Here is a 12848-nt window from a genome sequence, read left to right as displayed (position 1 = left end):
TAATTGTGCGACTTTTTTTAATAAAACCGAAAAATATCAAATTGCTATGTTATTTTTATTTAAAATCTTAGGAATTATAAATTATCAATAACTACCATTGTCTATACATAAGACTAAACGCTCCATCAGAATCATGAATAATATTACAAATCATCATAAAAATTTATTCGCAGAATCTATTGAGTCTTTTGATGAAATGGGTTTGAATGATAAATTAGTTCAAGGAATTTACGGATATGGTTATGAAAAGCCTTCTTTAATACAACAAAGGGGTATTCTTCCTCTATTAAAAAAAAGAGATGTGATAGCTCAAGCTCAATCTGGAACGGGTAAAACGGCAACATTTGTCATCGGGACTTTGCAGAATATAAACAGAACAACTCATTCAATCTGTGTATTAACTATTACTCCTACTAGAGAACTAGCATTTCAAATAGAACAATCTTTCAAAGAAATTGGAGTTCACTTGAAAGTAAAAACTCAAGTTTGCGTAGGAGGAACGAGATTATCTAGAGACATCAGGTATTTATTGAAATACAATCCGCGCATAATAATTGCTACCCCCGGTAGACTTTTTGATATTCTATCGTTAAATACAAAAATTTTAAAAAAATTGCAGTATGTTATAATTGATGAGGCTGACGAGATGTTCTCCAAAGGTTTTAAGTTCCAAATTTATCGTATATTTAAATTTGTGCCTAAACTATGCACAATTGGTCTTTTTTCGGCTACTCTTCCAAAAGAAATTATTCAAATAGTTGAAACGATAATGAATGAACCGGTTAGAATATTTGTTAAAAAAAATGAATTGACATTAGAAGGTATAAAACAATTTTACATTGCAGTAGAAGAAAAATGGAAGTTAGAAGCGGTGTGTGATATTTACAGGCTAATGAAAATAACTCAGTCAATTGTTTACGTAAATTCTAAAAAAAAAGCTGAATGGCTCGCAGAAAAAATGTCAAGTAATGGTTTTGAAGTGTTATGTTTACACGGAAGTATAACTCAAGCAGATAGATCAGCTATTATGAAAAATTTTAGACTAGGAATACGTAGAGTTTTAATCACTACAGATCTTCTATCAAGGGGAATCGATGTGCAACAAGTTTGTTTGGTTATTAATTACGATCTTCCGACTAGTAAAGAAATTTATATTCACCGAATAGGAAGATCTGGAAGATTTGGTAAAAAAGGAATCGCGGTTAATCTTCTTGTCAAAAATGAAGTTTTTGTTCTGAGAGAAATAGAATCTTATTATAATACAACAATCGAAGAAATGCCTTTGGATATAAATGAATATTTATAAAAGTTTTTTTCAGTGTATTTTTTTTTCATCTTTAGTTTCGGGTAAAATGAAATCTACGTTTATATCTGTATCAAGAATCGAAATCGCATTTCCTGGTTTTACATCTAGTATGTTTAGCCAATAAATTCTATTGTTATAATTAATACATATTAGATCTTTTTTCGTAAGACATACGAAGGTTCTTAAACTCGTTTCTAACACGGCTCTAGGGTTGGATACTTTTATAAAATCTTTTGTCTGAGGTTGAATTTTCACGTAATTACCTTTTTCTAATTCTATATGTTCGAAAAATAGAGTCTCTCCTTCGGTTGAAAATAAATTTTTCAGTATCCAATGAGGAATATACGCACAACCTTCATCTGAAGTAAATTCCAATATACCACAGTGCGTCTCTTTTTGGTATAAATTATTTTTGATTTTAAAAATCAAAGGCCATTTTAAATTAAATTTGTTAACTTCTTCTAATACAGATATCGGTAATATCATTTTATTTTCTTTGGTTTTGTTAAATTTTTTTATTAAATTTATAGAATAACATTTTAGTTGGAAACAAAATTTTTTCTTGTCTGAAAGATGTTTAGACGAATACATTCCTTCTAGTGAACTAAACAGTATTATAATATTAGAATATTATCGTTTATTAGTTATCTATCTTGAAGTTGTTTTTTTTGTTTGACTGATATTTAAAACAAGTTTATACTGCTGTTAATATATTTAATATATTTTATATACAAAAAGAAATAGGATGTTCAACGAACAACGTACTTTTATTCCAAATTATTTTCTGACATTTTTAATCGGATTAATTTTGGTTGTACTTGTGTTTATATTGACTTATACTTACAAGTTAATCAAAAGTCTCGATACTGATATTGTCAACCCAAACGAAATTTATGAAAAAATTAATAACGTTAAAATTTTTGAATGTGTAAGTCAGCTTACTCTTTTTTTCATTTTAATCATCAGAGGATGGTGGCTTAGTGGATTTTTGAGTTTTCCTTTTGTTTTCTACAATTTTGCTCAATATCAAGCAAACGAAAATCGAGTTAATTCCAACAAAATCTTTACAATTTTATTTTTCGAAATAAAAGCAGTTAAAATTAAAATATCACTTCTCATGGTAATTTTTGTTTATAATATTTTGGCGTGGTTAACTTGGACACCACCTGACTATGTACCAAGAGGAAATGGATGGAATACTGTGAAATATATTCAAATTTCAAATTAAAAAAGAAAATAGTTTTATTGGTATTAATATTATTGATAAAACGAAAGATCGTGATCTTTTCGGAAGTTTTGTTTGAAGAATTCGTTAGATTGAAACGCATTTCTTATTATTTTATTATTGTTTCTGTTTGTTATATAGCACCACGAAGGAGTGCTTCCTAATAGAGAAACGTACATACAACCAATATTCGAAGTCATCATCGAAATAAAAATTACACCAGAAGCATTTTCGCGGTAGATATGATTTATCTGCTTTTTTGGTTTAATTGTTATTATTGTTTTTCCATTTCTTTCATTCCATATTTTAATTGTTTTTTCATTAGCGCATAAAACTAATTCTTTTTTTTCGATTTTTTGCAGTGACAACACGGTACCTTTTTTTTTAAATTTTTTTAAAATCAATGGTTTGGTCATACGCATGTCTTGAATTAGTATTTCATTTGAAAAAAATCCACTATAAATTCTATTTATATTTTCTTTGCAAAATTGTAGACTGGAAATTCCGTTAAATGTTTTTTTTCTTATATATATTTGATTGTTGATTTTATTTATTGAAAATTTATTTATTCTCAAATCCCATATTTCCACAATACTTTTAGAATTTCCTGTTCCTATTAAACAATTCGAAAAAGCTTCAGTTGCACTTGTAATCGGGTGAGCAAATGAACTTTTAATTGATTTAGTAAATTTGCCTTGATTGATATCAAATTTAAAGATTTCGTTTTCAGTAGAAAAAATGTAAAGAATATTATTGTATTTATCAAAAAACAAAAAGTTGCTTATTTTTGGAATTTTTATTTGATAGTAATATCCTTTTTTACAGTGAAATTCTAAACACTTATTTGATTTTAACAGAACAAATTTTTCCCAATTTCGAGATAATACACAAAAATCTTTTACTTCATGATCAACTGTTCTTTGAAATTTCAAGCTTAAACTATTTAAATCAAAACAACGTATTTGCGGTGGATATTCTCCATATGAAATCAGAAAAGAACCATCTTGAGTTAGTTGAGTTTTTTTAATAACCGAAGGAAAATTGAAATCAACAGACAATTTTATTGCACTATATTTGCTCATCTTTTTTCAGAAAAAAATTATGATTTTAATATACAACAAGCTAAATGCCTTTTTTGTACATGAATATTTTGTATTAAAATAAATGCTTTTTTCATATCTTTTAAAGAATCGAATCCTATGAAGGCAAATCCGCGAGTTTCGTTGTTTTTTTTTCTAGGAATTCTAATATATCTAATTTTACAATAGTAGCTAAGAAGTTTCTTAAATTTCAAAAGATTCATGCGAAACGGAAGATTACGTATTAGAATTTTATAATTTTTGTTATTTTTTTCGTACATATTAGTCAATTTTGTATTATTCTTTTTAGGTTTGAAATGTATACTATTTTTATATTCGAATTTGGCATTTTCTTTGAAATTACAGAAACAATTTATAGGAGCCCATGTTATTGAAATTTTTTTCTTTTGATTTTCTAAATGTTTAAAAAAGTCGTAAGCCTCTTTAGCTTTTTTTTTTTCCACAAATCTTATTATAATTATCTTTACAAAAGGTAATGTAATATACTTTTCTATTTTACCGAAATTTTTTAAGATAAGATTTATTTCTTTTTCATATATTATGTTCTTTATTAATATCGTTTTTTTTGATTTATAACCGATTAGACTTGGATTAAATGTACTAATATTAAGTCCTTTTTTTCTGAGAATTAAAAAAATTTCATTCTGTAACTTTCCTTCTGATAAGATCTTTTTTCTTGAATTTATTTTCAAATAATCTAGATTTAAATCTTTGTGATTATTTTTTAGCTTTTTAAACAGAGTTTCTTTGATTGTGATTTTTGAAATAAAGAAAGAGAACCAAGGTTCGTTGAAAATCGTTTTGTTTTTACTTATTATCTTTTTAAATTTTTGAAAATTATTATCATTTTTGTCTCTATGTTTTCCACATATTTTATAACTACTGATAATATGAAGATTTTTCTTAAGAAAAATTCTCCCATCCAAGCATGCTGCTGATTTTACGCTCTGTTCTAGTAAACTAAAATCAATAATCAAAAATTTTATAAAATTTTCTAATTTACTTTTGTTTATTATTTTAGTAAATTTTACCTTACCAAAGTTTTTAAAAATGCTTATAAGTTTATCCGGTTTATTTTTTATTTTTATATTTCTTATAAATATTTTTCCATTGTGAAACAAATTTTCGGTAATCGTTTGAATATTTTTTATTTTTTCATATAAAAAAAAATTTCCAATTATTTGAATATGTGCGTTTTTTTCTTTTTTTATAAAATTTAGGTCTTTTTTCATTTTTTAAATTTAAAAGAAGAAAATGCAAGTACACAGTCTAAAACGTTTTTCTATATTATTTTAACTTTATATTTATATATTTAAAAAAAATGCTTAAAATCCAAGTCCCCTTTGAATTGAAAATATTACAAAGACGTTTTTTATGGAATTTGAAATATAAGATATTATCTTTTTATAATTATTCTTATTACGAAAATATCTATTTAAAATGTAATTTAAATAAAAGTTGCAAAAATTTGCATTTTTTTGGAAATAAGTTCAACTGGTCTCTAAACATCATCTTTACAATTTTTCTATGGGAAAACACAAATTTGATCAACAATTTTTGTTTTTTTAATGCAGTAAATTCAAAAGTTGAATTTAGAAAATTTATTGAATTCGATTACTTATGTAACGAAAACCTATTTTTTCTAAAAAAACAAATATTAAACCAAAGAAAAATTCAAACATTAATTCGTCCTTTGAATTTTGAAAAAAATTATCGGATTATTCCTATCGATATTATATTTTTTTTTACAAAGAGGCTTTTTAGGAAAATTGAATTCGAACATATGATATTAGATTTTAAATTTTTTTATTTTTTTTTATTTAAGAAAAAGTTCGAAAAAAAAAATGTCCCTTTATTTTGTTTAGATTTTAGGTCTATCATTGATTCAAAATACCAATTTTTTTCTTCAGTTGATTTTTTAAACGATGGTGTAGCTCTTTTTCCCGAACATAATTCGAAATTCAAACTATTTACTATGCCTTTTTTTATATTAGGATATATATCTTTTTTTTTAAAAAAAAGACCTATTTGGACTAAAAAAAATTTAGAGTCACATGTGCCTTTTTTCTTAAAAAAATATTTAAAAAAAATTTTGCCTTTATATTGTTTTAAATTTGTACACTTCAATCCATTTAGAAGAACTTGGATCAGGCTCGGATACGATCCTAGAATTCACGTTCGATCTTTTATTTACCAAACATTTCACATAAAAAAGAGTTGTGATTCAAGTATTAAAAGTTATGGAAAAAAATTCACGACTAAAATTTTATATAAACAACTCTGTGATATAAGATTAAATTTTATAAAAACTTTTCTCAGAAAATTTTTTTTTCCAACATATTCATTTATAGATCCTTTTTGTGGTTGGTTAAAAATATTATGTTTTGTGATAATTAAGAAAAAAATAAAAAGAAATTTTAGTAGTTTGTATTCTTAAAGAAAAAAAACATAGCAACATTTTTTTGATTGTTGTAGTTGAGTATATTTGTATAGTTTTTAATTTTATATAATAGTAAAGAAGCAGATAAAAAAAAAAGATGATAGAACCTACACTTGCTGCAATTGCGAAAAAGGTTAATTGTGAAAAAATGATTTGTAGAAAATGTTACGCGAGACTTCATTGTAAAGCTAAAAATTGCAGAAAAAAAAAATGTGGATATACAAATCGGTTAAGAATAAAAAAAAAACTGAAATAGAATTACATATACATATGCTTGCATAAATGAATACAGTGTCAACGGATGATCGGTATTTACATAAAAAATTCATAGGACCTTATATTTTAAAAAAAACGCTAGGAATAGGTGCAATAGGTAAAGTTAAGCTAGCGTATCATTCAAAAACTAACAAAAAGGTTAGTGTCAAGATTATTCGAAAAATTTTGTTTTCCAAAAAACCTGATTTAAAAATAAAGATTCATCGTGAAATATCTGTCATGAAATTAATGTTTCATCCCCATATTATCAAAATATTTGATGTACTAGAAGATTCGACCTATTTGTTCCTTGTTATTGAATATGCTTCACATGGAGAATTATTTAATTACCTCGTAAAAAAAGGACAGCTCCATAACCGAGAGGCGCTATGCTTTTTTCAACAAATTGTTTCCGGAATAGAATATTGTCATCGATATAGAATATGTCACAGAGACCTTAAACTCGAAAACATTCTTCTAGATAAAATACAAACTATAAAAATAGCAGATTTTGGCATGGCGTCGCTGAACGTTTCCAATGAATTATTAAAAACTTTTTGCGGTTCTCCTCACTATGCGTCACCCGAGGTTTTTTCAAACGAACCGTATGACGGAATGAAAGCTGATATATGGTCTTGTGGAGTGATACTATATGCATTGTTAACAGGCAAACTCCCCTTTGATGAAGAAAATGACAATATGAAACGGCTTTTTAACAAAATAAGATTTGAATCTCTTTCCATTCCTGATACTATTTTTCCAGAATGTAAAGATCTTTTATTATCAATCTTCATTATCGATCCATCCAAACGAATTACTCTTTTCAAAATAAAAACAAGTTTATGGTACAAGTCTCTTCCATTGCGCAGAACTTGTAGAAATAACTTTCTAGAAAATATTCACGTCACCACTATTCAAAATCCTGTTTTTATTCCAGATCCAGATATAATCAAATTCTTAGTTCCTCTTCGATTGGTTTCTGATCAAAGTGTTCTGATCAAAGTGTTGTGTGCAAAAGAGCCGAATTTAGTTCGCATTTTATACAGACAATTGGAATGGAGAAAAATGAAAATGGATTCTCTACAAAACGATATTATTTATAAAGCTATAAAAAGACGAAAGAAATTATTGAAGAAAAAAGTATACATTAAAAAAAAAGAAATACATTCCAAAATAGAAATATGGAAACAACCTTACAAATTCAAAAATTATGTTGTAGTTAAATTATTAATTAAAATTACTATTTCTTTTTTTTTTTCTCTAGATGGCATAACGTTGTGTCCACTCACGAGCTGTTGCTTCATAACGTGATCGATTTTCTTTAAAAACTTTTGCTATTTCAGGAACTAGAGGATCGTCAGGATTAGGATCTGTAAGCAAAGAACTAATCGATAAAAGAACTTTTGAAATTGTAAGAGCAGGACTCCATTGGTCTCTGAGTATATCTAAACATATATTTCCATTTGAATTGATGTTAGGATGGTAAATTTTTGTAACAAATTGCATCCGAGGAGGCTTAAATGGATAATCGGGCGGAAAAGTTATTGACAAAAAAAATATTCCTCCCGTATAAGGAGAATCCACTGGTCCTATGATGGAAGCTGTCCATTTAAAGATGTTTTCTCCAACCGGTCCCGCTGAACAATTGGACGGAGGATCTCGTGCTAAATCTTTCAATTCTTTCTGTATTCTTTTCGCAGCCATGTTTTTTGTTTTTACTTTTGACGGTATAAAACACTTCTATAGGCATTTTTAACCAAATGAGCATTTATATTCATTCTATAGATGAATAGGGTTTGTTATCTCTGTAATACTTGTAAGAAATAAAAGTATGTAAAACGAATAATCACTTTTTTTTTCTTTCTTTCTTTTTTTTGTCGGAAAAAGTGTAAAGATCTTTTTTGGTAAAGAAGAGAGAGAGAAATCTGTTGAGAAAAAAAAAGAATAAGTACGCTGGTATGTGCTTTTTCTAGGTTTTTTTTTCTTTGGGGTGATTTTTTTTCTTTTTTTGGGAAAAAGAGGGGGAATTTCTTTCTTTTTTGTATGTGAACAATATCATATATTGTGGAGAAAACATGTTCTGTAGCAGAGTCTGATTAATTTGGTTGCTTTTTTGTTTTTATATTTTGTCGTAGAAAAAAGCACGTTTTGCGGTGTGTTTTTTGAAAAACTTTCATTTTTTTTTTCTTTTTCTTTTTTTTTTATAAATCGAAAAAAAAAGAAAAAAAAAATACCTGGTTGATCCTGCCAGTGGTTATATGCTTGTTCTAAGGATTAAGCCATGCATGTCTAAGTGCAAACGATTTTGTACAGTAGAACTGCGAATGGCTCATTACAACAGTTATAGTTTATTTGATCGTACGGTAGAAAAGAAACTACGTGGATAACCGTAGGAAACTACAGCTAATACATGCTCCATCGCTTTTTTTATATATATTTGTTTTTTTTATCTGTAAAAGCGGGATTTATTAGATCAAAAACCAGCTATCGAGAGAAGTCTATCCTGTACTAATCTTGGTATGGTTTGTGAGGTGAATCATAATAACTTTTCCAAATCGCAAGGCTTTTTTTGTGTTTAAGAAAAATCAAGGAAGCCGGCGATAAATCATTCAAATTTCTGCCCTATCAACTTTCGACGGTAGGGTAGTGGCCTACCGTGGTGTTGACGGGTAACGGAGAATTAGGGTTCGATTCCGGAGAGGGAGCCTGAGAGATGGCTACCACATCCAAGGAAGGCAGCAGGCGCGCAAATTACCCAATCCTGATTCAGGGAGGTAGCGACAGAAAATAACGATCGTAGGCCTTTTTTTTAGGTTTATTGATTGGAATGAGGATAGTTTACACCCCTTCACGAGGATCCATTGGAGGGCAAGTCTGGTGCCAGCAGCCGCGGTAATTCCAGCTCCAATAGCGTATACTAAAGTTGTTGCAGTTAAAAAGCTCGTAGTCGAATCTTGACATTTTTATGAAAAAGTTTGCGTATTTCTCATTCTGATTGTATCGAATACAATCGGAGTGAAGGGAATATGCTTCTTTTTTTTTTTTAAAAAAAATAAGAAATTTCTTTGTTGTTTTTTCTTCTTTTGATGAAAGAAGAAAAAACTTTTTTTTACCGTGAGCAAAATATGGTGTTCATGGCAGGCATTTTTTTGTTGCTTATATATTTTAGCATGGAATAATAGAATAAGACGTTTGGTTTTATTTTTTGTTGGAAAAAGACGCATATGATATATGCGTCTTTTTTAGAGCCAAAGTAATGATTAATAGGAATAGTTGGGGGCATTCGTATTCCGTAGCTAGAGGTGAAATTCTTGGATTTACGGAAGACGAACGACTGCGAAAGCATTTGCCAAGGATGTTTTCATTGATCAAGAACGAAAGTTAAGGGATCGAAGACGATTAGATACCGTCGTAGTCTTAACTATAAACTATGCCGACTAGAGATTGGTAGATGTATTAATACGACTCTATCAGTATCTTTATGAGAAATCAAAGTCTCTGGGTTCTGGGGGGAGTATGGTCGCAAGGCTGAAACTTAAAGGAATTGACGGAAGGGCACCACCAGGCGTGGAGCTTGCGGCTTAATTTGACTCAACACGGGGAAACTTACCAGGTCCGGACATAGGAAGGATTGACAGATTGAGAGCTCTTTCTTGATTCTATGAGTGGTGGTGCATGGCCGTTCTTAGTTGGTGGAGTGATTTGTCTGGTTAATTCCGTTAACGAACGAGACCTTAACTTACTAATTAAGCGTTTTTTTTCACATATAGTTTAATATGCTATATCGTGGGGATTTATGTTCTTTTTTTAGAAGGACGATTTGCGAATAGCAAATGGAAGAATAAGGCAATAACAGGTCTGTGATGCCCTTAGATGTTCTGGGCCGCACGCGCGCTACAATGATGCAAACAACGAGTTTTGTTTCTGGATCGAAAGGTTTGGGGAATCTTGTAATCTGCATCGTGATAGGGATAGACGATTGGAATTATTTGTCTTGAACGAGGAATGCCTTGTAAGCGTGAGTCATCAACTCGCGCTGAATACGTCCCTGCCCTTTGTACACACCGCCCGTCGCTCCTACTGATTGGATGATCCGGTGAAATGTTCTTGGTACGCTTTTTTTTTTATCTGTTTATCGAAAAGGAATGCAGTTTTGTGGTTGCAAAAATGTGTATTTTTTGGCAAGCTGAGAGAAAAAAAGGAGGAAAAGTTCAGTGAACCTTATCATCTAGAGGAAGGAGAAGTCGTAACAAGGTTTCCGTAGGTGAACCTGCGGAAGGATCATTGAAAAAGAAATTATATGTGTTAGAATTTATTTAATTTGCAGAAAAAAAGAAAAAAAAAATCCCCCCTAACAATGGATATCTTGGCTCTTGTATCGATGACGAACGCAGCAAATCGCGAAAAATAGTGTGGTTGGCGACTTGTAAAAAAAAGAAGTCATTGATTTTTTGAATGCAATTGGCGTGTATTTTTTGTATGTTTCTTCTTTTTTCTTTTGCGAAATATTGTTTGTAAAAGAAAAAAGAAAAAGAAAGCTGTCAAAATACACATACCTTTTTGAGTATTATGTTTGTTTCTGACAGAATTTAACTGATAAAACTTGTTAAATAGCTTTTTATACGCGTATTTTTTATACGCGTATAAATTTACGGTTTATTTTTGTGTTTTTTTGTATGTATAATCTCAATTTAGGTAAGATCACCCGCTGAACTTAAGCATATTATTAAGCGGAGGAAAAGAAACTAACTAGGATTCCTTTAGTAGCGGCGAGCGAATCAGGAATAGCTCAAGATTTTAAACTAGCAAATAGTTTTTTGTTGGTGATGTAGTCTGTAGAAGCGCGATGCGGATATTTCAAATCGTTCTTTTTTTTTCGAAAAAAGTCTTCTGGAAAGGAGCGCCAAAGAGGGTGATAGCCCCGTTGTGGAACGATTTGTTCTTCTGATTGTTTTTTCATATAAGCGCGCTTTGGTCGAGTCGAGTTGTTTGGGAGTACAGCTCTAATTGGGTGGTATACTTCATCTAAAGCTAAATATAGACAAGAGTCCGATAGAGAACAAGTACCGCGAGGGAAAGATGAAAAGAACTTTGAGAAGAGAGTGAAATAGTGCTTGAAATTGTTTAGGGGAAAAGCGAATGGAGTTTTATGTTTTTTCATGCATGTTTCATTTTTTTTTAATAAAGGAATGGTTTCGTGTTGAAAAAGAAAAATCGAAGTTTTTTTTATCATTTTTCTGTTTTGTCATTTCTGTAAGTAACAATACAATGGCTTCGGTTTTAAGTTTTATGTCAGTTTCCTTTTTGTTAGCGTAAAGAGATATATGTATAGAAGATGTTTATTTTATGTACTTCCTTATATGTATATTTTGTGTAATAAAAATCGTTGTTTCGGTTTTTTTTTGGCTATAGACACGGAAGCTGTTCTATTTCTCTTTTGGAGAGATTTCTGGGTCTTACCTACCTAGTTTTTTTTTCTTTTACGTGTAAAAGAAAAAAAAACTAGGTAGGTAAGACCCAGAAAAAAAACAAAACTTAAAGAAAAGACTTTATTCGACCCGTCTTGAAACACGGACCAAGGAGTTCAGTATTCATGCAAGTATTCGAGTATGTAAACTCTTGTGCGCAGTGAAAGCGATTTTTCTTTCTTTTGGGTAAAACCAAGGGAGAGAGAAGGTGTAAATTCTTTTCGGTTTATATCTGAATTGAAACTCATCACCCGAACGACAGTATGTGCCTTTTTTTCTTTCTTTTTTATTGTTTTTTATTGTTAAAAGGCTAAGAAAAGAGAAAAAAAAAAAAAGACAACACGTTCAATGGGAAGAGCATGAATACTGAGACCCGAAAGATAGTGAACTATGTCTGGGTAGGATGAAGCCAGAGGAAACTCTGGTGGAAGTCCGAAGGCGTTCTGACGTGCAAATCGATGCTCAAACCTGGATATAGGGGCGAAAGACCAATCGAACTATCTAGTAGCTGGTTCCCTCCGAAATTTCCCTCAGGATAGCTGGAGCATTTACAGTCTTATCAGGTAAAGCGAATGATTAGAGGATTCGGGAAATTCAGTTTTTTCGACCTATTCTCAAACTTTAAACAGGTAAGAAAAGCATGTTGCTTGGTTGAACATGTTTAGACGATGTATGCTCTTAGTGGGCCATTTTTGGTAAGCAGAACTGGCGATGCGGGATGAACCGAAAGCGATGTTAAGGTGCCTCACTACGTGCTTATTTAGAAACCATAAAAGGTGTTAGTGCATATAGACAGCAGGGCGGTGGTCATGGAAGTCGATATCCGCTAAAGAGTGTGTAACAACTCACCTGCCGAATGCACTTGCCCTGAAAATGGATGGCGCTAAGCACGTGACCGATACATTGCCGTCGAAAAATTTTGTGTTTTTTTTTCGGCGAGTAGGAGGGCGTCGAGTTTGCGTCGAAGTTTTGCGCGTGAGCCAAAATGGAGCATTCTTGAGTGCAGATCTTGGTGGAAGTAGCATATATTCAAGTGAGAACCTTGAGGACTGGA

At 30.4% G+C, this 12848-nt stretch overlaps 9 protein-coding genes and 3 non-coding genes across 12 annotated transcripts in view; 8 read left to right on the top strand and 4 right to left on the bottom strand.

Annotated features, from left to right (window-relative positions):
- Window positions 1-133: 133 nt before the first annotated feature.
- On the top strand, window positions 134-1306 carry eif4A (eukaryotic initiation factor 4a; the record flags this gene model as incomplete). The annotated part of the gene is made up of 1 exon (XM_003239689.1): window positions 134-1306. The coding sequence occupies one exon, from the start codon at window positions 134-136 to the stop codon at window positions 1304-1306; it is 1173 nt and encodes a 390-aa protein (XP_003239737.1).
- Window positions 1307-1315: 9 nt separating this feature from the next.
- On the bottom strand, window positions 1316-1897 carry ufd (ubiquitin fusion degradation protein; the record flags this gene model as incomplete). The annotated part of the gene is made up of 1 exon (XM_003239688.1): window positions 1316-1897. One exon carries the CDS (start codon window positions 1895-1897, stop codon window positions 1316-1318), a length of 582 nt encoding a protein of 193 aa, XP_003239736.1.
- A 154-nt stretch (window positions 1898-2051) lies between these two features.
- CPARA_2gp179 (hypothetical protein) lies at window positions 2052-2534 on the top strand (the record flags this gene model as incomplete). Its single annotated transcript, XM_003239687.1, has 1 exon — window positions 2052-2534. The coding sequence occupies one exon, from the start codon at window positions 2052-2054 to the stop codon at window positions 2532-2534; it is 483 nt and encodes a 160-aa protein (XP_003239735.1).
- Window positions 2535-2563: 29 nt separating this feature from the next.
- Window positions 2564-3613, bottom strand: nol10 (nucleolar protein 10; the record flags this gene model as incomplete). Its single annotated transcript, XM_003239686.1, has 1 exon — window positions 2564-3613. One exon carries the CDS (start codon window positions 3611-3613, stop codon window positions 2564-2566), a length of 1050 nt encoding a protein of 349 aa, XP_003239734.1.
- A 17-nt stretch (window positions 3614-3630) lies between these two features.
- pab2 (polyadenylate binding protein) lies at window positions 3631-4863 on the bottom strand (the record flags this gene model as incomplete). Its single annotated transcript, XM_003239685.1, has 1 exon — window positions 3631-4863. One exon carries the CDS (start codon window positions 4861-4863, stop codon window positions 3631-3633), a length of 1233 nt encoding a protein of 410 aa, XP_003239733.1.
- Window positions 4864-4952: 89 nt separating this feature from the next.
- On the top strand, window positions 4953-6068 carry trf (transcription factor subunit; the record flags this gene model as incomplete). Its single annotated transcript, XM_003239684.1, has 1 exon — window positions 4953-6068. One exon carries the CDS (start codon window positions 4953-4955, stop codon window positions 6066-6068), a length of 1116 nt encoding a protein of 371 aa, XP_003239732.1.
- Window positions 6069-6168: 100 nt separating this feature from the next.
- On the top strand, window positions 6169-6327 carry rpl40 (ubiquitin; the record flags this gene model as incomplete). The annotated part of the gene is made up of 1 exon (XM_003239683.1): window positions 6169-6327. One exon carries the CDS (start codon window positions 6169-6171, stop codon window positions 6325-6327), a length of 159 nt encoding a protein of 52 aa, XP_003239731.1.
- Window positions 6328-6353: 26 nt separating this feature from the next.
- Window positions 6354-7637, top strand: BRSK (BR-serine/threonine kinase-like protein; the record flags this gene model as incomplete). The annotated part of the gene is made up of 1 exon (XM_003239682.1): window positions 6354-7637. The coding sequence occupies one exon, from the start codon at window positions 6354-6356 to the stop codon at window positions 7635-7637; it is 1284 nt and encodes a 427-aa protein (XP_003239730.1).
- On the bottom strand, window positions 7587-8030 carry ubc4 (ubiquitin-conjugating enayme E2; the record flags this gene model as incomplete). The annotated part of the gene is made up of 1 exon (XM_003239681.1): window positions 7587-8030. The coding sequence occupies one exon, from the start codon at window positions 8028-8030 to the stop codon at window positions 7587-7589; it is 444 nt and encodes a 147-aa protein (XP_003239729.1).
- A 528-nt stretch (window positions 8031-8558) lies between these two features.
- On the top strand, window positions 8559-10528 carry rrn18. Its single transcript has one exon. It is a non-coding gene; the product is annotated as an 18S ribosomal RNA (ribosomal RNA).
- Window positions 10529-10690: 162 nt separating this feature from the next.
- rrn5.8 lies at window positions 10691-10779 on the top strand. The gene has a single exon. It is a non-coding gene; the product is annotated as a 5.8S ribosomal RNA (ribosomal RNA).
- Window positions 10780-11028: 249 nt separating this feature from the next.
- rrn28 overlaps window positions 11029-12848 on the top strand; it is a 3837-nt gene continuing 2017 nt past the window's right edge. The window contains exon 1 of the ribosomal RNA in view: window positions 11029-12848. This exon is cut by the window's right edge and continues 2017 nt beyond it. This is a non-coding gene — a ribosomal RNA (28S ribosomal RNA).

Source organism: Cryptomonas paramecium, chromosome 2 (genome assembly GCF_000194455.1).
Source record: "Cryptomonas paramecium strain CCAP977/2A chromosome 2, complete sequence".
Taxonomy (NCBI): domain Eukaryota; class Cryptophyceae; order Cryptomonadales; family Cryptomonadaceae; genus Cryptomonas; species Cryptomonas paramaecium.
Note: the sequence above shows the minus strand (reverse complement) of the source record. Positions and strands in the feature narration are given on the sequence as shown.